Source organism: Pteronotus mesoamericanus, unplaced genomic scaffold (assembly GCF_021234165.1).
Source record: "Pteronotus mesoamericanus isolate MK-2021 breed Mesoamerican mustached bat unplaced genomic scaffold, CSHL_Meso_final contig_265, whole genome shotgun sequence".
Lineage (NCBI taxonomy): Eukaryota > Metazoa > Chordata > Mammalia > Chiroptera > Mormoopidae > Pteronotus > Pteronotus mesoamericanus.
In genome coordinates, this window is record NW_026555113.1 from 2211688 (window position 1) to 2235159 (window position 23472).

The 23472-nt window shown below is 59.5% G+C and overlaps 1 protein-coding gene across 1 annotated transcript in view; it reads right to left on the minus strand.

The window, feature by feature from the left end:
* The window catches only part of PTPRN2 (protein tyrosine phosphatase receptor type N2), a 265811-nt gene that overhangs the window by 65067 nt on the left and 177272 nt on the right, over nt 1-23472 (minus strand). Inside the window, exons 7-10 of the mRNA XM_054574797.1 lie at nt 14079-14291; nt 12875-12915; nt 10100-10464; nt 872-958 (exon numbers count right to left, since the gene is read on the minus strand). Coding sequence (XP_054430772.1) covers nt 872-958; nt 10100-10464; nt 12875-12915; nt 14079-14291 — 706 coding nt within the window. The remainder of the gene's footprint in view (nt 1-871; nt 959-10099; nt 10465-12874; nt 12916-14078; nt 14292-23472) is intronic.

Below are 23472 nucleotides of genomic sequence, written 5' to 3' on the forward strand. Positions count from 1 at the left end.
GTGCTACGCTCCTGCCGGGTGCTGTGGGTGCACATCGGATACCCGACTTTCCACTCCCCTCTTCCAGAAGCTTCAGGGCCCCAGGCTGGGTGAGGGGCTTCCTTACTCCCATTTCCGAGCACCCGTCACGCTGGCTACCCATACCGCACCTGCCTTTCCCAGTAAGTGGTTCGCCGTCCGTGCAGGGCAACGGGGCCCCTCTCCTAGCCCGAGGCCAGGTCATGGCAGGTGCTCAGTAAACCCCAGGGACACCTGGGTGTCCGCAGGCCTCGGTGGGGGCTCCCTGCGTCCACGCCTCTGTCTGTGGGCGCTCAGCTCGGCTCCACGTCCGACCGGGGCAGCCCAGCCGCCGCGCCGCCCGCGCCCCGGCTCTGCACGTGGGCCCGCCGTCCGCCCACACCTGCACGGGGCGCCCTCGCAGGCGTCCCCACACGGGGCTGGTCCTTGCTGCCCCGACGCGTTCCAGAACTGGGCGGTGGCAGCCCCCACCCCCGTCACCGAAACGTGGCCCCGCAGCCACCAGCCAAGCGCTATCGAGGCTTCACAGACTTGTGTGCGACGGGGCCACGAGGGCCGCGGAACGTTCCAGAGCCTCCTGGGTGATGCTTGGAGCCGCAGGGCTGGGAACCACGGTCCAGTGGGCCTCCGCGCTCGCTGATTATGGTTCTTATAATTACACTCGGGTTTCAGCTGTGTTTAAATAACTTACCAACCCCGCTGGAATTTCCTTTCATTTCTTTCCAAGACAGTTTCTCTCTGGTGTAATTAACGGGAGCCACAGGCACACGGCTCCTTCGCTTGGAAACCAATTTATGAAACAGAACCTGACATGGGCGAGAATCACACCCGGGGACCCCGCGCCCGCACTCACTCGGTGTCCGTGATGGCGCTCGGCGGCACCTTCAGCAGGCGGGCGACGTCCTCCAGCAGCTCCTTCCCCTTCTGCAGGCTCAGGGGGCTGTAGGGGAGCAGAGGGGCGGGGTCACCACACGGGACTGCCTCGCAGCCCTGCCCCCTCCCGGCCCGGGGACTCTGGCGGCCGCCCCGCTGTACTCCTGCCACCGTGACCAGCTCTCAGGGCAACGGGCACGAGCTGCTTCCTCAGCCACGAAGACTCACCTGGACTTCCCAGCGAGACGACAAACTGCCCAGGGCAAGGGGCCGGTTAGGACGCGTGAGGGGTGCAGAGGCAGCAACGGGCTCACCTCGGCCTCGGGGGGAGCGGGGGCGGCGGGGAGGCGACGGGGCAGAGGCTGAAAACCAGACCTCAGATGGGAAGGCACGAATGCGAAGGAAACACATTTTTATATTTTATTTTACGTCTCTTAATCCTCACCTGAGGACGTGTGTCCCGGTTTGAGAGAGAGAAGGCGGGGGCAGAGTGGAGGGAGAGAGGCAGGAGCACCGATCGGTTGCCTCCCTTACGTGCTCTGACCTGGGATCAAACCCACAACTTTCTGATGCACAGACAATGCTCCGACCAACTGAGCCACCTGGCCAGGGCAGAAACACATTTTTTAAGGGACTCATTTCTGAGGCGATTTGCGCCCCAACAAAAAGATATCGAAATGTCGCACTTGAAGGGTCGGTGATGAGACGGGTGGACAGCCAACCAGCGGGACTCCGTCCAATGGGGTCACGTTCCAGAGCGGCCACCCCCCGCACAGCAGCCCCCGGGGAAGAGGCGGTTCCAAGTTCCGATGACAAATCCTAAGTCCCAGCACATGGTTCTGCAAGTTGCATGTCACCTGTGAGCCGCCATCAGTGCCACTTCGAAGGAAGGTCCAACTAGATTGTTACATCAACACGGTTTCATCCAGGCGGCGGTCCCTCCCGTCCTCGTGCCTCCAGCAGGTGTGGGAAGGCCACGGGGACCAGGAAACAGAGGCCGCGCCCCGGCCTCCTGGGCTTTCTGCCCAACGGCGACGCAGGCAAAAGTCATCAATGAGTAAAAACTGAGCGGCGTTGTGGGTTGAACGGTATCACCAAGAACTCACGTGCTGAAGTTCGGACCCTCAGGACGCGACTGTGCTTGCAGATGGGGCGGCTGCAGGCAATCCATTCAGGGTGAGCTCCTGAAGGCCCTGACGCGCCAGCCTTGGTGTCGTCACGGAGGAGGAGTTGGGGACCCGGAGACAACGTGCGCAGCAGGCAGCTGTGAGTGCAGCGGGCACCGACGCCCGGGGCCGGGAGCCCTCTCTGCGCCCTCGCCTCAGCTGCTGCCAGCACCCCGGGCCCGCGAGCCGCTCTTCACAAGGCCAGGAAGGGTGGGGGGAAGCAGGTCTGCAAGCCAGGGCTGCCCTCCCCACTGTCCTGCCCCACGAGTAAGCGAGGGACCCGCGGTGCTGGTCTCAGCTTTGTGGCCATGAACCAGCTGGGGCCCCGGGGACTCCGCACGGAGTGAGGTCTGTGGGTACCGGCGTCTGCACTGGCCACAGCCCGGTGTCACCAGGACAAGCGGGCAGGGCTGCCAGGAAGGTGTGCTCGCTGGAGGCCAGACTCGGAGTGTGTGTCGGGTAAAGAGCCTCTGCCGCAGAGAGCCTGCTCTAGGGTGCGGGGACAGTGACGGGCCAGGAGTGCTGAGGAGTGGACACCCTGAGGGCTTCCTTGAGCGCCCCCTCCCTGCCAGGCTCTGCCAGTTACTGCATTTAATGCTTACAGCACTGCTGGGAGGAAGGAGGGGCGGGGACCCTCATTTCAAAGGACTGGAACCTGAGACTGGAGAAATTAAATGCGCTGCCTGAGGTCATGGGGCTGGTAAACTCCCCGAAGGAAACCACTAACCCGAACGTCTAACTGTGACGCGACCATCGGGACGCAGGCTGCCAGAACCCGGGGAAGCCCCGCAGCCCGCGTGCTTCCGCAGACTCCGCCGTAACCGGGCGGAAGGGCGGCGGGCCCCCCGTGTCTCCACGCCTGTTTCTGTACCAGCGTGACCGCCTCTTCCTCGGGGTTCAGGGAGATTGGGCCTGGCCAAGGCCAGACGTCCCCGCGACCCAGCCGTCGCGCCTGGGACTCCCTGCCTGAGAGCTGGGCCTTCGCTTCTGCCACTTCCCTCCTTGGCATGGACACTTCACTCTTTATTTGAAAATTCATGGGCCGGGGACGGAGAGTCATGGACGGCCCGATGAAAGCAGCCAACTCCCACGCGAGTTTTTCTGACGAGACAGTTGAAACCAAGGGGTAAAGTGAGGTTGTCATGGGGTCGTCCGTTATCCCAGTTGTCCCTCTCCCTTGTTACAACAAATGATGACGTTTATTCCATTCAAATAGCCCTACGAGCGAGTTGAAACTTTTGCTGGCCCACAGGAGTTCTCCCCACTGCAGAGAAGAGGTACTTCTGGCAGGAGCCCATGAAGAGGCCAGGGGATCCGGACGACCTCCGCACCTCAGCTGGGCGCCGCCTCCCGCTGCGGAAGCCCGGGGCCGTGGAGCATGGTCCCGAGCCCATGGCGACTTGGGCAGTCAGACCGGACGCTCCGCTTCCACCTCCATGGCGTCTGGAGCACAGGCAGGCTCGTGCCCAGGTGCCAGCCATCCTCAGTGGCTCTTATGAATGCAATTCTTAAACTGCCACCCACTCTGCACAGGTGAGACAACAGTAGCTGAAAAACCCATATTCTGACAACTTACTGTTTGCAACATCAAGATGAGACTATACTTCTCACCAGAAGTATATTCATTTCTCCAAATTAAAAAAAAAGTCATTTGCTAACAGCTTAATATAAGTCTAAGTACACCATGTCTCACAGTTACTTCTATCAAATGTGTGTGGACTTAAAAAAAAAAAAAAGGGAAAGGTTGTGTAACAGTGTAGCACTTCAGTGTGCATTCAAAGTAACCAGCTTATCCAGACTGTTATAAATATAAGGTGCTTTTTGTGGAAACCACAAAGCAAAAGGCGCCGGCAGGTACACGGGATAGAGAGGAATCAAAGCACACCCCCCAGAAAACCTTCAAGCCAGCGGAATTACAAAATGACCAGAAAACAACTAAATGGCGATATTAAGTCCATAACTATCCATAATTAGTTTAAAACGAAATGGATAAAATCTTCCATCGGAGAAGATAGAGTGGCTGAATGATTAAAAATAATAGCAGCCAACTATATGCTGCCTACAAGAGACTCGCTTCAGCAGTAAGAACACACACAGACTAAAAGTAAAGGGATGAAAAAGAGATTCCATGAAAATAGAAACCGAAAGAAAGCAGGGGCAGGTTACACTTAAATCAGACAAAATAGACTGGACGCCAAAGATTGCAACAAGAGACAAAAAAAGTCACTACGTGATGATGAAGACGTCGATTCACCAAGAGGATATAACACTTGTAAATATTTATCCACCCAGCCCAGAAGCACTAAATATATAAAGCAGAAAGCAAATATTAACAGGTATAGAAGGAGACAAGAGACAGCAGCATGATAACGCCGGGGACTTCAGCAGCCCCTTGCAACAGTGGCCGGACCGGACAGGAAACCCCTGCGGAAACAGCGCACTTGAACCACCTGCTAGAGCGGACGGCCTGACACCCCGTCCAGCAGCGGGGGACACACGCTCCTGTCAGGAGCGCAGGGAACAGTCGTGGGACAGACCCACTGACAAGGCAGAAGACGAGTCAGATCAAGCAAGTCCCAGCCACAGTTGGTACAAAACTAGAAATCAACTACAACAGGAGAAGCGGGAAATTCACAAATATGTGGAGGCGAAACCTGTTCCTGAGCAACCAGTGGGTCAACGAAGAAATCAGAAGAGAAATCGAAAACCACCCTGAACCAAAGGGAAGGGAAACAGAATGCGCCCGAGTGTGGGGTGCAGCAAAAGCAGGTCTTAGAGGAAACTTACAGCAATAAATCCCCACGTTATTAAAAAACTCAATAAACTTTACACATCGAGTAACTAGAAAAAGAGCTAAGCATTAGTAGAAGGAAGGAAATAACAGAGATCAGAGTGGAAATCAAGGAAATTGAGACCGAAAAGACAAAAGAAAAGATCAATGAAACTAAGGGCTATTTTTATTAAAAGATAAAATAGACAAACTAGACTTAGAAAAAGAGAGGGGGCTCAGATGAATAAAACTGGAAATGAAAGAGACATCACAACAGATTCCACAGAAACCCAAGGAGCCGAGCAGGACCCAGGCGCCGCTGGCCGGGGAGGGCGACACCGGCCCCCGGACCGCGAGCGCGGGCGAGGCAGGCCCTTAGGGGGAGGGAGCGCAGGGAGCTGCCTGGTGGCCCCTGCTTGTCCGCCGGCCTCGGTCACGCCCGCCCCCAGCACCTGGCGCCCCTGCCCTCGCAGCCCAGCCGCCGCGCCCTCACCTCCTCCAGCCCCACCACACACTGGGTTCCCCGCCAAGCTCTCAGGGACACGCAGCCCCAGCGAGGTGCCCACAGTGGGAAGGAGGGGACGGATGCCCTCCAGGGCCCGGTGGCACTGCCCCCCGGAGCCTCACCACGAGCCCCGCTGACCAAGCAGCCTGGGGGTCAGAGTGGCGACACCGCCCAACTGGGATTTCGGTTCAGACGGCTCACAGGTCAGGGGACACTTCATGGGTGTCACCTGAGGGGGACAGAGCTGAGGAGAATGACCGGAGGGCCCCCCACCTCCTGGCCGGTCTCCTTCTGTCATCCCTAGTCTCTGTGCAGCGCCTGGGAGGTGGGGATCCAGTCGGGACCCCGCCCACCACGCACCTGCTTGGCGCCCTCCAGTGGCATCCAGGATAGTTGCAGGAAGTCACTGAGGGTCCTGTGGTCTTGCAGCCCCTCCGGCGACTTCCTGCCACCCTTAGCCTGTCCCAGCTCCGCCCATGTCCCGCCCCACCAAGCGGACACGTGGCCTCTCACCTGTGGGACCCGATCCCGTCCACCGGCCTGCCCTCGGTGGCCTCCCAGAGGCGCGGGCCCACGCGGCTCCCGGGAAACATCGGCACAAGCAAGCCCCTTCCCCTCTGCGGCGCCGCCTCGGAATTCCGCATTGCTTCCACTTTTCCTTTTCTCTCTGCCTTTTTCTTTATTCCCAGATGTCTATTTTGACAGCCCAGCAAATCTCTTTTCACATCTTTCCCTCCTTCTCTTCCTCCCTCCTGTGTAGCAGTGAAATTAAACTGCTTAACGCAGACGGACGTAAGTCGAGGCCGATTTATGATGCAGGTCACACTTCCCAAAACATCAATGGCAGCGTTAGGCGACGAGGGTCCCTGGGGATTATCCTGCTGCGGAATCGCACGACATCACCGAGGAGGAGAGGCAAAGCTCCCCAAGCGATGACGGAGACCTGCCCCCGAGCCCGCTGCGCACGCAGTGCAGGAGCGGGGTGGGGGGCGGGGTGGGGGTGCAGACCCGGATGTGAGGCGAGACGTGAATGCGGGTACGGGCCCAGGTGTAGAGGAGCACAGGGACCCCCTGCTGCCACCGCACGTGAACGCGGCTGAAAGAGCAGAGCGCCCGGCACTGCCAGGACCTTGCAGACCTTCCTGCATCTCAAGCACCTGGGCTGGGCTGCGGGTGGCAGCCTCTCGGGACGGGCACGGAGCCGGGCGGGTCGAGGGCCCAGGCTGGAAACGGTCTTTCAAGAAAAATAAACCAAACGTGCGCGGCGGCCGCGGGGAGCTTGTCGCACACGCAGGGAAGACAGTGCACGGAGACGGCGGCTGTGCGTCCTAAGCAGAAAGTCCGAACGCGTCGGTGACACGAGGTCCGAGACAGAGGAACACTAAAATCTGCGGGGCGCCGCCGCGCGGGACCCTTCACTGCATCCGTTGGGAGGGGGGAAGGGCCGCCGCCCTGTTCTGTGCCCCGGTGGCTCCGTCCTGTCCTTGCGTCCCATCCATGCCTCCCGCTCCTCCCCCACCTCGCGCCCCTGGCAGCAGCCCGGAGCTGGGCGGTACCATGGCCCCCAGAGCAGCAGGGGAGCTGGGACGAGGTGGCACTGTCTCAGCTGGGGCCCCTTCCTCTCGGCTGCACACGCCCAGGGCACACGGGCAAGTCGCCCCGAACACGGGGTCTTCAGTCTCTGAAAGAGGGACAGGAACAGGGTGGGCACTGTCTTCCCCCAAAGGCTCCAAACCACCCGCTCTCAACCCCCTGAGGAGGAGGAGGAGTGTGAGGGGAAGGAGGACGGCCCCGTGCCCACGGGCGAGGCCACAGGTGGCGGGGCGTGAATCCCAGGCGGCTGGCACGTGGGGACGGTGACTTCCGCACTTCCTTGCAGACTCCCGACGCCCCTCCTGGCAGCTCCCAGTGGGCGAAGGCAGAGCCATGCGGCACTGGGGACGCGCCTCTCTGGTCAGCCCGTCCCACGCACCCCCATCAGGGCGGCGCCGCGGCAGGTGGGTGCCTTCGCGCGCCTGCGCCTGCGTCGGGGGCAGGTCCTGACTTGAGAGCCCCGTGACCGAGGGAGCGCAGCGTCTGTGGCTCCTCAGACTGGCTGACCCCAGGTGCAAGGAAGTTTTGTGGTAAGAAAAGCTGACGGAGGAGAGTTGACAGCGAACCCTGTCTGTGTCTGGGGGGCTCACAGGCGCCCGAGGGGGCCCGGAGGGGCTGTCCCCCCTCCTGCTGGTGTCCTCCTCGGCCGCCCTGACGCCCAGCTCGCCCCCTTCTCTTCCTGACTGAAGCTCACCGGCCTCCTCTCTCTCGGGCGGCTGTTGGTCGGGTTGGCGCTACTTCTTTACTCAGCGTCACCGTGTCCTGGGCCCCCAGGGCCCCCAGCCTCGCTGCCCTTTCCACGCAGGGACGGGCCCGCGGGGGAGTCGCACGCGCTGTGGGGCTGCCCCCTGACGGCAGGTGTCTTCACCGTGGGAGGCTGCGAGACCAGACAGAGACCAGCGCTTCGCTGTGATGGCAGGAGCTCCGAGTGCTCCCGTGGGGTCTGCTGGGCGCCTCACTGGCCTGCCCACCGCCACCAGAGCCGCCGGGGCAGTGCGGTCCTGAGAGGTGACGTGAGACCTCCTCCAACATCAAACCGACGACTCCTGGCGGCTGCCCCTCCGCCTGCAGGCGCTCACGACCACGGTTCGCTGCTGCAAAGCTGCCTCGCTGCCTCAGACCATCCTTCTATGGGGACGAACTCCACACGGGGACGTTTTTGGGAAGAGAAGCAGACAAGTAACCGTGTCCCTAAAGCATTTGTAATCAGACGTAACAGGAGCTTTCTCTTTGCTGAGAGGTAAACGACGCCTCTGCTTCAAATCCGCCTTCCAGCCTGTGGCCTCTTCCTGACGTCACTTGAAATAATTTTTAAGTCGTCCTTGGAGGACGGGCGGCTGTCCTGCTCATCACCCAGTCTTGAAGGATCCGCCTGGCTTGTACAGAGATGTAATATAAATGGGGAAGATTAAAGTGCGCCCTGGCTGTCAGGGAGGGCGGGCGGGGAGGTGCCAACGCGGCTGAGCCACGGGGCCTCCCTCCGCCTGAGCAGCGGCCGCGAACCCAGTGCCAGCGATGAGATAAAGCCGAGCGGAGGTCGCATTCCTTCTCCTTTTGTGGGACAACTGCACAGACAAAAGCCTTCTTTTTAAAGTGTGGGATGAGATTCTTGTCAATTAATAGCTGACCTATGAAGACTTAAGCTGATATCTGGTGAAATCTTGCCCCAGAAAGCCCCAAATTACCAATGAATCTGACAACGGAGTCAGAGCTTCCATCTCTGTCTCTGGGAGGGAGGGGGCGTCACCCTCTCATGCATTAGGTCCGGTGACAAACGGAGAGTTAAGGACGCAGAGCTGAGTTACCTGCACTGTGTGTATTTCATCTGCTGAAGCAGCAAAGAAACAGTAAAACCAGCCACAGTGAGACACTGGTTTTTCCGTTAACCTGTGCGTGTTGCGGTCGTGTTCATGTCCCAAGAGTAAGGCCCAGGAAGCACCACAGGAAAGGAACCGGGACGCCACAAAAGCGCGCCCTTGTGCTGCTGCTGTCCCGCAGGGACGCCGGCCGGGGCGGGAGGAATGCCGTTTGCGGACCTGCTGACCGGACGGGGTCTCTCCAGGGGACGGGCTGGCTGCTCGCTGAGCTGGGGCTTCTCCGCGATCGCTCGGTGCTGACACCAGGCGGGGCGGACTCTCCCACCCCAAAGGCGCCCAGCAAACCCCCCGTCCTGAGCTGCGCATGCAGACAGGAGGCCCGGGACCCCGAACGCGGGGCAGCGCCCGCACCGCCCGGCAGCTGCACCTCATGGTCTGAATGGGCCCGTGGGTGTCAGGACAGGAGGGCACAGATGGCCCAGTGGGAGGAAAGCAGCTGCACACACCCCGCACACACAACCACGTGCTGCACACACACACACTCACATATGTTTTCATGCACATGCACACATTCTCACTCTGCACACAACCCCACTCGCACACTGTATACGTGCACACGCAAGCACACAGTGCAAACACACACACGCACAGTGCGCACCATGCACGCGCCTGTGTGTGTGCAGCCACGCAGGCATGTTTCCCTTGGAAGCACCTCTCTGACTACCTGAAGGAAACGACCCTTTTACAAAGCTCAGCAGTGAGCGTCAGGCTCCGCAGCGACGCCGCATGAAGGGCTGGCCCTGTCGCCGGGAGGGACGTGGTGCTTGAATTCCGGGCCTCGTGGGACTGAGGTCAGAACGTGACGAGGACAAAACGCTCTCGCCCTGGGGCCAATGACCCCTGAAGGGTGATGTGTACCCTGGCCTTGGGGCGACGTCGGTGTGAAAGCTATACCGAGTTTGGTGCTCGAACAGCTCCGGAGCCAGCAGGCAGTGCAGACCCCGCCCACCCACCATGCCCCGGGGGCCACGCGCCACCCAGGCCTGGCTGCTCCCACCGCCCCCGCCCCGCCCCCGGCCCCGCCTGAAGTCAGCGGAGCCTCACTCGCCCCTGCTCTGACCAGCGGGCGACAAGGCCAAGGCCAAAGAGCAGGAAGGGCTCTGATTTGTGGAGAGCTGCCCCCCGAGCTCGGCTCCCAGGTCAGGAGCCGCAGGGGACGGACGCCTGGCTCTGGGCTGGGACACCAGGCGCCCGCACTCGTTCCTCGAGGGGAGGCAAGCGGAAATGACACAGTTCCCCTCCCCAGTGGGTGCCAGGACCCTGGGCCCAGGAGAGGAAGGCCAGAGCGCCTACTCACTCGCTGTCCGTCATGACGTAGCCGTAGTCCTCCCCCGGAGACTTGACTTCCAGGCGCAGGCCGTCGCCGGCGCGTCCCCGAGCTCCTGCTCCGAGGCGCGGGTCCTCCTGCGGGGCCCCCGGAACCCAGTGTGGGGACTCCCCGAGCCCGTCGACCCTGGGCTCCCAGTGCGGTGGCCGCTCCCCCAGCTCTTTGGAGTAGGTCTGGCTCCTCACGTTCTCCACGCCGGCGGCATCCTCCTCCGAAGACAAGGAGGCGTCGGGGCCTTCGGGCTTCTTGCTCCCCACAGGAGGCGGGCCCCTGGGCAGGGGTCGGGCCCCAGGGTCCTGCAGGACGTGCCCGGGTCTGAGGCTCACAGGGCTGACCTGGTGGAAAGGAAATCATGTGAGACGGCTTCCAAGAGAGAGACTGTCCCCTTACAGGACGCAAGGCCATCTGTGACAACGTCCCCATGTGGCATCTGGGATGAAAAGTTGAGAAGAGCGACGTCTGGACAGCCTGTATGCAGAATTACGTCCGGATGAGAAATTTCGGCCAGTGGAGGACGCGCATCGGAATCACTTCCTAGCGCGCCCTCTCTCCCGCGCCGTCCCCGCTCTCACGCACACAAACCCCACACGCCCTCCCGGAGAATCTCAGCTTGTCCAGTCAGTGCCGGTCTTCGGCTTCTATAGGTTAAAAATAACCCGCACGATTCCAAGACACATTCCTGCCTCTAGACACAGCTAACAATTTAACCATGATAATAACATGATAATAATTTGCATGTACTGAGCCCACACAACACATGAAGGCTCTGTCTCCTCATGACAACCCTGAGGTAGGAATGGTCACCCCCCCTCATTTCACAGGGCATGTCGCCGCCCCCGGGGGACCTTCGGTCCTCGCCTGCGAGGGCTCGCCTGCCCTGACCCCGCTGCCCGGGTCCGAGCGTCCGGCTGAGGGCGCTGTCCTGCGTCGCTCGGCGCGGGCTCTGCGTCAGGCCCAGGGCACGGCCTCCCCTCTTGGCGCTGCCCGGCCCCGGGCAGGGAACCGGGTCTGCCTCTAGCCCGTAGGCTGGGGAGCCGCCCGAGGCTCCTCGTTCGCATGAGGTCGCGGAGGCAGGGATGGCAGACCCAGAAGGTGAGGTCGGGTCCAACTGACGTCAAAGACGTGGTCACGAGGACACTCTCAGACGCCCGGCACCGCCTCCTACAGAAACACGCGCGGTGCCCCCGCGGCCGGCAGGTGACGGAGCAGAGCAGGCTGGGGACCCCTTCTAGGACGGGCATGTCCCGTCTCACTGTGAAATCACATCTCCAGTGTTGTATTAGACGGAAAAGGGAAAACTGGATTCACTTTACAACTCACTTCATGAAAACACATTCACTTAGCAAGTTGAGGAAGGACTTTAAAGGAAACGAATTATCCCACTTTTTACTAAAATGTATTCCTAACTTTTCATTTTGTTTTGGAATAGTTACAGAAAATAATCTGATGAAAACATTTGCTCAAACTTGGATCCTGAGTGGCATTTCGGTTACCCAGGAGGGATGGAGGCATGTCCTCAGGCCTTTGAGGGAAGGAGAGTGGGATTCTCACGCACACGGTGTTTTGTGTGAGGAGGAAACTTATTAAATAAATAAGAGCTCAGGTGATTCAGCCCTCGAGGACCCTTGTGGGACAGACCGCTGGTAGGTGCACCCCGAATGGCAGAGAAACGAACCAGCGCCCGGCCCACATAGGGTGAAGCCGCCCCCAGGGAAGGGTCCTGGGGTCCCGCGGAGGGTGGGCTGGGGACCCCATGGGCTCATGAGACTGAGAGACCCCTGGCTGGGCTCCGCGCTCGGTCTCTGCTCCTCCCCGTCGCCCTCTCCCTAAATTGGGAGTGCGCTCTGAGACGCCCCTCCACAACTCCGACGGAACATCCCACCGCTTTCGATGGACGTCTCAAAGAACTGCCAGTTCTACTTGCTAACAGGCACGGACCCAAGGCCACACACGTGAACTGGCAAGAAAAGCACCCGTCTGCACCCTTTTACACCACAGGTGTTGCATGAAGCCACGTGAGGCCGTTGTCATCGCTTAAGAACTGATTTTCTGCATCCTTAAGACTTGCACTAATGAGCAAAGGGTCTTTAATAGAAAACCCGCAAACCGCTCAGGGAGTGACCGCGACCCGTGCCCGCGTTCTTGCCCACTGCGCCTCCCTGGCCGGCGTGGTCCCGCAGGCAGGCGTGGTCCCGGCCAGGCCCTGCGGCGAAGCTGCCGGGTCCTGAGGACCACAAGGAACGGGGCGGGCGAGCCTGAAACTGGATTTTTTATTTAGTTAATTTTAATGAATTCCACATGTGGCTCGTGGCTGTAGAGCCACTGAGTAGGTGCAGCCATCGAGAGCCGGTCAACGTGCCTGTGAAGTGAGGTCGGCACACGGGACAGTCTCAGGTGGGATTTGATGGCATCTTTTTTACCTTCCATACCCCTGGGTGGGGAAAGTCTAAGGAATAGTAATTTTCTTCTTTGCATTAACCATTTTTCATATTTCTACAATGGATAAATATTACTATAAGATCTGAAAATAAATGTTAGTCTGTATATGAATATATACAATTTTGTAGGTACTGTTTACACTTTTCTCAGTTTGGGGATGGTGAGGGCTTTTCCATCCTTTCCACCCTTTCCTGGGGGGGGAACCCCAAAACTTTGTATTTCATAAACCTTCCCAAGCCGCGAACCAAAAGGTGACTGCTCAGCTCTGGGTTTACCATGAGCAGGTGTGGAGATGTGGCCTCTTACCTCTTCGCGAGCTCCAGCTTCACTGTCCTGCTCTCTGTTACCTGCAGAAGACACAAGTGTTACCGAAGTCCCCATCCAGAATGTCCGTGTGAGGGGTCGCGGTGCGTCCGCAGCCGCCGAGGGGGCTTCTGTCCCTAAGGCCGCCGCCCTCACTTCTGTGGACAGAACCGCGCTCTGTAAGCGTCACGGAGGAGGAGGGCCGCAGGCCAAATGGTGGCCGCGACGCCAGGGGTCAGGCGCGTCAGCGGCCCGTGGGCCTGCTCGTCCCGAGTGTCGGCTCACACAGGACAGCCCGCGGCTGTGAAAGAGGAAGCGGAGGCGGTGGACCCAGGCCTTCTCAGCAAGGGGTCGGCAGGCGCTGGCAGGCTGCTTTCTGCGCCGGTCGCTCTCTAAGTCAACTCCCTGCCTGTAGCGCCCCGCGGCGCACAGCTCACCGCACTGTGCCGAAGCCGCAACCACCACACCCGGCACCTTCGACCCTCCCAGCCCGAGAGTGGGTGTCCAGCCTTTCGCTGCCAGCCGGACGCCTTGTCCCGGCGGAGCCCGGCCCCTTGTCGTGCATCCTCACACCCGTCGGGACGGGCATCCCGCTGCTGGGCCAGCCCCCATTCCGCCACAATGACAGACACGCGCCCTCCGCCTGTGCTCCGGGCACATAGCCGTGCCTCCTGGGTGCCGCACGCTCCATGTGGCTCAGCATCTCTGAGACGCAGCCAGGCACAGAGATGGCCGAAGCCTGTGTGGGGGGGGGGGGTAGAGAGGTGTGTGTGTGCACACGTGTGCCTGCGTGTGCATGGGCGCAGTCGGGGACCTCTGCTGTCTAGTGGCAGCCTCAAAGGGTGGCTGGGAGACTCAGACATTTAAACGGCACCCCTCTCGCTCCCTCAGTCAGATGTGCGACTCTGGTCACGCACATGCGCGGCGTCAACAGGGGCACCCCAGATGGACCAGCCCCGTTTCCGCTAACTCGGAACCCCCCCCAGAGATGGGCGTCTCCTCACAGAGCGCCGTTTGCCTTCCACGTAGCTGCTCTGCGGGCCGAGCCTGGGCAGGAGCCTTCAGAGGCTGGCGTCTGCCCGGACAGAAGCCGCCGGGTACGTCCCCGCAGAAAGAGTGCGTCGCAGCGGGGAGGCTGGCCTCCACGGCCCTGCAGCGTGGTCCCCCGCCGCTGGCCGCCCAAGGGTGCCGGGGCCCGGCGGCTCACCTCGCAGGCCGCCCCTGCCCTCGTCGCCATCTGCGAAGAGCGCCACCCCCGGCCTGTGTGCCGGCTCCGTGGGCTGCGCTTCGGCTCCTCTCCAGGGGTCGTGCACGGCGTCGGCGAGCACGCGAGCCACCTCGTCAAGGTCCCGGGGGCTCAGCGTCTCCACATCGGCCCCGTGCTGCCTCAGCGCCTCCAGCAGGTCCTGAAGGACAGTTCCTGGGGGGAAGACACACACGCACATGGATTGACCCTGCGGTGCCCGCACAGCCACCCTCCCCTCTGGGACAGGCAGGTGCCGAGTGCCTCGGAGCCGAGTCCCATGTGACCCTCTGGCCGCAGCCACGTTCAGCGTCTTTAAACTGTGAAGACGGATGAGGAAGGCGGGGAGGAACTTTGAGCAAACGCAGGTACCCGACTAGGGGGATGGAGGGGGCCTGCAGGGAAACAGCTAGACTTACAAGGCCAGGGAGGGAGACCGCGCAACCTCGTGCGTCCTTAGGCCGCAGAAGAAATGAAAACGGGCTGTTCCCGTTCCTTGTGAGAAAGATAAATGGGCCCGGCGCCCCGTGCACCCTGACGGCCAGGCCACTGCTGCCGGGGACCGTGGCCATCGACCCACGGCCCACGGCCCCTCCTGGCAGCTCTGGCAGGAGAAGCCTGTGTGATGTCTCAGGCCACGGCGGCCAGTCGGTCATCTGTGCAACACGCAGCCTGACTAACACGCGTGTTGTGCCTGAGGTTGGGTTGCACATCAGTGTGGGACTCAAAGGGCATCGCCCCTCGACGCCGTGAGAGGCATGGGTCCAGCGGCCACGTCCCCGCCCTCTGCTGGACGCAGGCGATAAAGAGAAACCGCCGCCCGGGGGCCGAAGGGGCTTGGAGCCTGGAGGGCGCGGTGGGGGCGGCACCCGCCCAGCACAGGTGGCAGGTGGCCTCCCTCCCGCTCGGCTTCCCCGCGTCCTCCGAGGCTGCCAGCTGGACAGGGTGACGGGGACGGCACCAACGGAGGGTAAGAAAGCGCCGTTTTCCAAAAGACGCCTCAAGGTAGGCGCTGTCTGCAGGCCAGTCCCCGTCCTTGTCCTCTGGTCTGGGGAGCCCGTCCCCCCCACACTGCACAGGCCCGCCCCCCGCTTCCCCTCCCTGCAGGACAGGCGGCGGTGGGGACCCTGGCGTGAGCTGCGGGTGGGAGGCCTTGGCCACGGCCCACGCGGCCCGGGCCCCGCCGGCGCCCTTCTGCGCGGCTCGCGCATTTACCTGCGTGGCCGCGAAGGGCATGACCTTTATAAGCACAGGAAATACAAGTGGAACCATTTCCTTTGGGGGGCGGTGTGCCTCTTAGGCGTTTCCCCTAAATGGTTGGTGTATTTTGAGTGATTACTCTGAATATAAAAGCAATACATCCCCATCGTGAAACAAATACACCAAGAACGATAAACACACCGCGCTGGTGGAAGATGACGGTGTGGCCGCCTGGGGGCCCCGGGCGATCGTGGGAGAAACGGGACGGTCAGAGGAGGGCGCCCCCACACCCCTGCCCACACGGGACTGCCCCTGCCTTCCGGCTGCAGCTGGAGCGCGGCTTTAGGGACACAATGCTGTGAAGGGACAGGCGTGTCTTCCACAACACACGACGGTGAGAAGGACAGAATACACGTGGCAACAGTTCTCTGACGCTCTGGGGCAGGCAGAGCCGCCAGGAGCGCTGAGGGCGGGAGGCGCGTGCGGCGCCCGTATTCGCCAGCTTCACGTTGGGGGCAGTTTCTGGGCCAGGGCAGGAGGAGCGGCAGGACAGTCCCCAGAGCTGAGGGGTCCGGGGCCAGGGTTCAGGGCTGGTGAGGTGAGTAGCACCGAGGAACGGAGCGCTGTACGGGAGACTTCGGTGCGGGGCCAAAAATCTGCATGCAAGTCCCCGTGGGTCCCTGCACAAGGGGCTGTGCCCCCAGGGGAGTGACAGCTTCGGGGATGGGACTGAGCCGGGGGCAGGCTGCCTACAGGGGGTCGCTGAAGCTCCACCACAGGAAATGCACAAAGACCAGCAAAATAGACCAATGCGAACAAAATATACAACCTGGTCTGACACAAATCCAAAGGATCCTCTAAAAATTTAACTGCTTCAGGGGGAAAAAACAAAACACGACTCAGTACCCTTTAGGGGGAGGTGAGACATTCTCCAGTCCCTCCATACACAGTGTCCAGCGTGCAAGAAAAATCACTAGACACATGAGAATCAGAAAAATGCGACCCGCAATCAAGAGAGAATGATCAAGATCGTTCCAGGTCTAAGGTGGCTAAAATCAGCGAGTGTTTGGTGCCCCTCAGAGGTCCTCAAGTTTAAACAGGACAGTTCGCAGGGAGGAACAGTCTGTCCTTCCTTCTTCCCTCCCTCCATTCCTTCATTCTTCCCCCTGCCACCCACTGTCCACAAACACTTATTGCACAATTTCTAGGCACAGCTACCTTCAAAGTGCAGAAATGAAGCATTTAACAAGCCCTTACTTTTATGGAAACTTCATCCACATTAGAAGAGACAGAAAAAGACAATTAAAGCCGTAAGTACAGAGGATGCCTGTCTGGTGGTGATCGGGGCTGTGGGAAGACCGCCCAGGGTGTGGGAGGCAGGGGCGGGCGGGGGGAGGCTGCGTCACGCGGGCCACTGGAGCCGAGCAGGGACTGCGGCAGGCGGGGTCCGGGCGGAAGGCTCTTTGGGCCCCGGGAAGCGCAGTGCCAAGGCCCCGCGGCGTCGGGCCTGGAGGAGCAGCACAGCGGCCAGAGAGGCTGGGACGGAGCTGCGAGGGGGCGGGGGCAGGGCGTGGAGAGAGAGAAGTCGTGGGGGGGGGCGCCCAGATACGCAGCGTCTCAGACTGTGACAGGGACCTCTGTCCTTACGGAGGCGGGGAAGCCCTGGCTGCGCGTGGGCAGTGGGACGCCACGTCATGTGCGGGGTGACAGGGACGCTGCGCCACCGGCTCGGGGTCAGGGCGAGGAGGCCGGGGGCGGCTCCTGCAGCGATCCCGGGCTCGGGAGGGGGCTCGGCAGGGCGCCGCCTGGGGGGCGGGGGGGCGCCCTGGGGTGGGCGGGACGTGAGGTGCTGGAGACAGGAAGGAGCTGGACAATGCCCAGGGGCCCCACGCGAAGCTGTCGGGGCTGCGTGAGCGTCAGGCACAGGTGCCGGGGATGCCGGGGACGCCGGGCGGGAGGGAGCCCCCAGCACCCTCCGTGGGCGCTGGGCAAACGCAGGGCGAGTCAGGCCCCACGTCCTGGAGGACCCCCACCCAGAAGTGCCACCGTTCTCTGGAGAAACAAGGTAACACGCTGCAGAAAAGTGCTGTGTTCTGGGGTCAGTCACCCTCGGCCCCTGTGTCTGTCACTGAGGCCGGAGGTCCTGCCTGTGAAAAGCAGTCAAAGACCCCACGTGAAGGGGCTGCTGACAAAATGAAATGACATAAAGCACCCCGATTGTCACCCCCGTCTATCAATACAGTTAGGGTGAAACTGGGCCCCTCTTTCAATACAATATTCTGTATTCAATTAAAAACTCGAAAAAATTATGTCTTATGGTCACCAAACACCTATTTTCTCTTCGCTTCCTTTAGTTTGGAGGAAAGAACAGAAGGAGATTTTCACATGACAAGACTCATGTTTCTGTGGACCTCTTAGAACGACTATAGTAAGAAATACCCAACTTCCAAATGGAATAATAAAACATAATTCCTAAAAGAATTCTCATCCAAAAAGGAATCTTTCTGGGTTATCTCTAGTGAAAAATAACTTTCCTATACCTTAGGCAACCAGGACCGACCCCCGGCAGATGCCGACTTCCCAGGAGAACCTTTGTGCGCGTTGGGAACCTCCTCCGGGCCACCCCCGTGGACCACACCGAGCCACCGCAAAGAAGCCCTGTCAGTCACCTGAAGGCAAACGGGGACGAGGAAACCCCTTGACATAATCCAGCTCGCCCCGGTGGACGGCAGAGGGGCCGAGCACGGAGCACAATCAGACACCGTGTGCATCAAAGCGGAACGTTCCTTTGTTCCATCAACTGCACCACGAATTCTGAGACCGGGCAGCTTCCAATGGCGTTTTACGTAGCTTTTGACGCTCCAAGTGGCTCAACCAGAGCAATTACTTGAAATGTCGGGACATCAAATACGCAAGGCCAGGGGGAGGAGATCTGCTCACAAGCACAACTGTGACAGGCCTGCCCTACTAAATTACGTTTCTTAAAAGGGTCCCCTGAGCACTGTTGCAGGCTTCCGCGCATAAGCAGCGGCGCGCAGAACACCGCGCTGCAGCACTGCTCTGGCTCAGCGGGCGTGGCTCACGCAGCTTTCGCCCCCGAGGGCCTTATGGCCACCTATGCGTGAGGGTGCAGTTTAGCCACGTCCACACACGCGTCACCGTCATCGCCACCTTTGCCATCACCATCATCACCGCCATTGCTACCATCACCGGGATGCACTGCGCCCCTTTTGTTTGGAGAGCATATAGTTCATTTGATATCGGGAGGCCAACTCTCAGGTATTTGTAAATAATTCAGAGAAATTCAGAGGGAGCTTATTATTTTATTCTGTCCTTATCTGGGCCTCCACCTGGGAGACAGAGGCACAGTCAGGGGTCCGCGTCCTGTCTCTTTTCACTGAACACACCACCGGTGCAGTAAAGTATGTTCTCCTTCCAGCGTGAGGGGCCGAGGTTTGACAGCCAGGTGGCGTGCGCCGCTTGCTGGCCAGATGAGAGGGGCCGGGCTGCCGCCTGGGTGACAGGAGCCCCGGCTCGGGCGGGCCGTCTGCTTTTTACTTGTAGAACAGCACCCTTGGTCCAACTCTCCCTCCGTCACAAGTGACAGTGAGGCAAAGAACAGAAGGATCCAATTAGCTTTGGCATTAATTACGTGATTTAGCTGGTGGCAGGATTGGCACTCAAATTGCTTTTTAAAGGGTGTTTCTGTGAGAGTCACGTTAACGTGACTCTGCGTGCTGAGAATGTAAACAGACGGTGACGAGGGACGCAGCCTGGACACGTGCTGGTGGCACATGCCAGACTGGACGAGGAAACGGTCCGGCGACGGCCGGCGGCCGTGTCACTGAAGTCTGCCTGCAGCCACCGAGCACGAGCAGAGCACCGGATCCCACGTGCAGACACGGCTCCGAAGAGGGAGGGGGCGAACTCCCTGCCAGGAGCGAAGTGCTGGGCGGCAGATGACCAGTGTGCAGGGGTGACAGGCCTGCAGCCAGGAACTCGGCTTACCATCAGGTCCAAACCCACATGTGCTTCCCCACGGTTAAAAATTTAAACATAAAAATGGACATGGCACATTTCATTGTCTGAGAGTAGATGAGCTCCTAAGACCGGCCTGCGTGTTAATCCCGGCCTGGGGGTGGAACCGCCCGTGAAGGGACAGGAGAGGCGAAGGTGCAGCAGCTGACGGCTGGCCCCCGCCCCCGCCCCCGGCGGCCGTGTGCAACCAGAGGCACAGCCACACAGAGACTCAGGGGACAAGGACACACTCCCGACGCTGACAGCACTTATCTTGGGTGACGGTGTGTTTTTCTATCTATATATGAATTACTCGGGTTTTGCATGGAAATCATTTACAACACTGATAACTGGTAGAAAAGTACAACAGATAATCATTTACAAATTGTGATTTCCGTAGTGGACGGGCCATGAAATTATAGGACAACCGTCTGGCGGGGAGCCCTCCACCAGGGTGGCGACCCAGGGCACCGCATCTGGTGCTGGGGAGCTGGACCGGACGATGTCTGAACCCGGCACAGCCACCCTGCGCTGTGACCTTAGTCCTTGCCACTGTCCTACCTCATGCAGGCCTTTGAGACTCATGTTCCTTCAAAGCTTTGAAAGGGGACAAGGTGTAAACAATGACTAAGTGAAGGAAGATGGTCTCTTTTCCGCAAGGTCTTTACCAGGTGAACGTTTACCACATGCAGGAAGCCGTGCCTGACGCACCAGTCACTCACGTGGCAGCAGGTACGGGTGGGTTTCCTAGTGTTCCACCTGGAGCCTGAGCTTCACAGGTCACTGAGGTCAAAGGTCATGTGAGTCACCTGGCAGTTTTCACAGGTTCCTTGAGCCCTGCTCGGTGGGCAGCCCTTCGGGCGTCTGGGGTGCCGGCTCTCCAGGGCCCCGCCTTCAGCTCCCCTCCGCCTCCCTTGCTGTGCTTCGTGGAGCACGCTGCCATGCGCCACGCCTTTATGGGGTGTTGTGCTGGGGCAGTGGCTCTGTCTGGGCTTCTCACGAGGGCCTGGGGTGGCCGTACCGAACGGCACGAGCACTTCCTAGGCTGTGGTGGGAAACGGCCCGGTGTCTGCTATTGTTGGCCATCGGTTACAACCCGCAGGGAACGGTTTCGGAGAGGGAAACTTCGGAGGACCCTGGACCGTGAATTTAGAGAAGCTGGTCTTTTCTTGTCCATTTTCATTCCACACGAAAGGGGAGGAGTCTGTACCCAGGTGATCTTGTCTATGCCACTGCCCCTGCTACCAGCTCAACAGGGAACATGCGCACAAGGAACAGTTAAAGAGAGAATCTGGAGCTCTAAGGCCATTTCAAACATTAGCGTCCAGGACCAATTTGCTGGAGTAACAAAGGATATTGTGTTCAAACCTGGATTTTGGACAGTTGGCTTGTAAGGACTCCACCTCTGTCTCAAACGATCCGATGTTGGGACAAGACATCATTTACCCTCTCAAGCTGCAGTTTCCTTGTCAGAAAAACAAGGCTGAAGGAAACACCATCCGAGACCCTCTGTGCGTAAGAACTTATTCCCTCACTCAGCAAACACCGTGCCCGGCACGTGCTGGACCCTGGGATGCGGACGATGAGAGAGAGACACGATTGCTGGCTTCCCCAGCTCTGATCAAATAATCAAACGAGTGCGCAACTGCGGCCGTTTGGCGTGTTCTGGAGGGGAGGACAGGGCACAGCCTGGGGTGGGGGCGCTGCTCATCTCGTTGGGGGTCGAGCGCTTTTCCGACAGCCCAGGTGCAATCTGCCAGGCAGGCTGAGTGGCCCACCCTGTCAGCGTGACAAAGTAAGACACACGGAGACAGCGTCCTCCTCACGAAAAGACACGTCACCATCTCTGAAGCCCTTTTGCTAAACATTGAATGAAAGTGGTCATGTTTCTGGACATACACAGGTCCAGGAAATACACAGCTGTATGTTTTCTTTGGGACGCAATCAGCAAAATCCAGAAGGTGCACAACTATGAGACAAGTGAACCAGTTTCTAAAATAAATACATAAATTGCGAGGAAAGAGGGTGGAGAAACCTTCTGTTGATTAAAAGGGGTTACCAGATGTATCCACCAACTCAGTGGACCTTTGTATTCTGATTCAGAACCAACTGGAAAGAAAATTATGACAACTGAGAAATTTGACGCTGATGAGGTATTTGGTGCTGTGACGACTCTAGGACAGACTTTAGGATGGGGCAGGCTGTCGTGGTCGGGCTCATCTTCCAGCAAAACGCAGCTCCGCCATTCCGTCAGGGGACACCGCTCGAGGGCCGGGCTCACAGAGGCACAAGGGGGCCTGGGGGCTGCTGCCTGCTGAGGCCCAGGGACACATGTCCTCTCTTCTGTGACGGACACTTTACATCGTGCCCCTCGAAGCACTCGGTGTGGTCGGGAAAATGTTATACGTAAAAAGATAACCAACTTTGTAACGTAGCCCAGGAATAAACACCAACCAAATTATGCAGTCCAGGGGGGTCACTGGGCCCTGGCCACATGGCTCAGTAGGTTGGAGCGTTGTTTCATGCACTGAAAGGCTGTGGGTTCGATCCCTGGGCAGGGCGCATACCTGGTCTGCAGGTGCCATCCCCGGACGGGGCGCATAGAAGAGGCAACTGATCGATGTTTCTCACTCCCTCTCTCAAATCAATAAAAAACTTGTCTTCAGGTGAGGGTTAAAAAAAAGGGGGAGAGAGAATTTTCAAGGAGGATGTGAGAAGATGAAAAGAGACCCATGGAGCAGGTGACCTCTCTCTGGCACCACCCAGCTTCCTGGCAGATTTGAGTCCCTTTGGTGGGCAGCAGTATTACCTCTTTCAGTAACAAAGACGGAGGTTGTCCATGCCAGGATTTTTAAGTTGTGGGAGATGGTAACGCAATAAAGCAGCAGCTGTTAAAGACAGGCTAGCCCCACGTGAGCAGGTGCACCGAAGCGGAGGGACAGGAGAGGGTGGCCAGCACCACGGACGGGGCCAGGGGCCTGCACGCAGCGCTGCGTGCCCCCCAGTGGCGGGGTGCCCTTCATCGGGGGCTCTGCGGCAGAGGTGTGAGGCCGTGCTGAGCGGGCAAGGCCAGAAACACAATGGCCACCGGGAAGCACACCAGCGGGGGAGGGCAGTGACGGGTGCCGTGACCGTGGGAGCACGGAAGGCGGTGGCCAGGCCTACAGAAGCCTCAGGGGAGTGCACGGTTTAAAGCGAAGAAAACTGCCCCCGCAGGGAAAACTCCACCCTGGGGAGCGACCCCTGGCAGTGCCAACCCCACCGATGGCGTGTTTCTGTGCGGGCGGCTCCTAGTCGGGGGCGTGAGCCGTGTCTCACGCGCCTCTCTTGGCCCAGACAGGCAGGGGAGAAAGCACTGGCAATGGCCTCGCACGGCCCCTCTAATCACAACTTTGCATTTCTTTCACTTCGCCGTATGGGCAGAGAGCGGGCGCGCTACCTCGCTGAAAAGCAACGACGTGTAGCAGACCTCCAAAAATAGAACGCTAATATGAATGTGATTCTCGGTCAATGTGTTTTTTAAAACCTGTTACCTGCTTCATTTTATTGTTTGCAGATCTTCAAAGGAGAAGGTGTATTTTATCAGAATCTCATTTTGCACTTCATGGTCTTAGAAAGCTCTTAGAAAGTGAATGGCTCAGAGCCCTCTGTGCCTCAGAGAGGAGCAGGAGCCAGTAAATGCCCTTCTCCCTCAGACGAGCCCGACAGGGGCCCAACCCACTGACCAGGCTGAGAGCCCCGGTGCCACTCCCGAGAGCATCAGGCCCACGGCAGGCCACACAGTGCAGGCAGTGCATGGCGAGTGGCATTTGTCTCACACTGGGTGCCTCTGGGGACAAGGGAAAAAAGCATACACGTGGGAGCTGGGCGTGAGTGTGAGCACAGCAGCGGTGAGCGTGTGGCGAAGTCACCGCACGGGCCGAACCTAGAGCATTCATAGTCCACCTTCCAGAACACCGTGCAGCCATCCAACTTGGGGCCAGAGCCGGCCACGGGCCCACCTGTTTCCCGTGAAGTTTAAGCGCCTGTGAGCACCGGTCCACCAGGGGGCGATCCACCCCGCCCTGCAGCCCCTGCTGCGGAACTCGCCCGCGCACTTGACCGCCTCCCCTCCTGCCGCAGCACAGGGAGGAGCACAGCT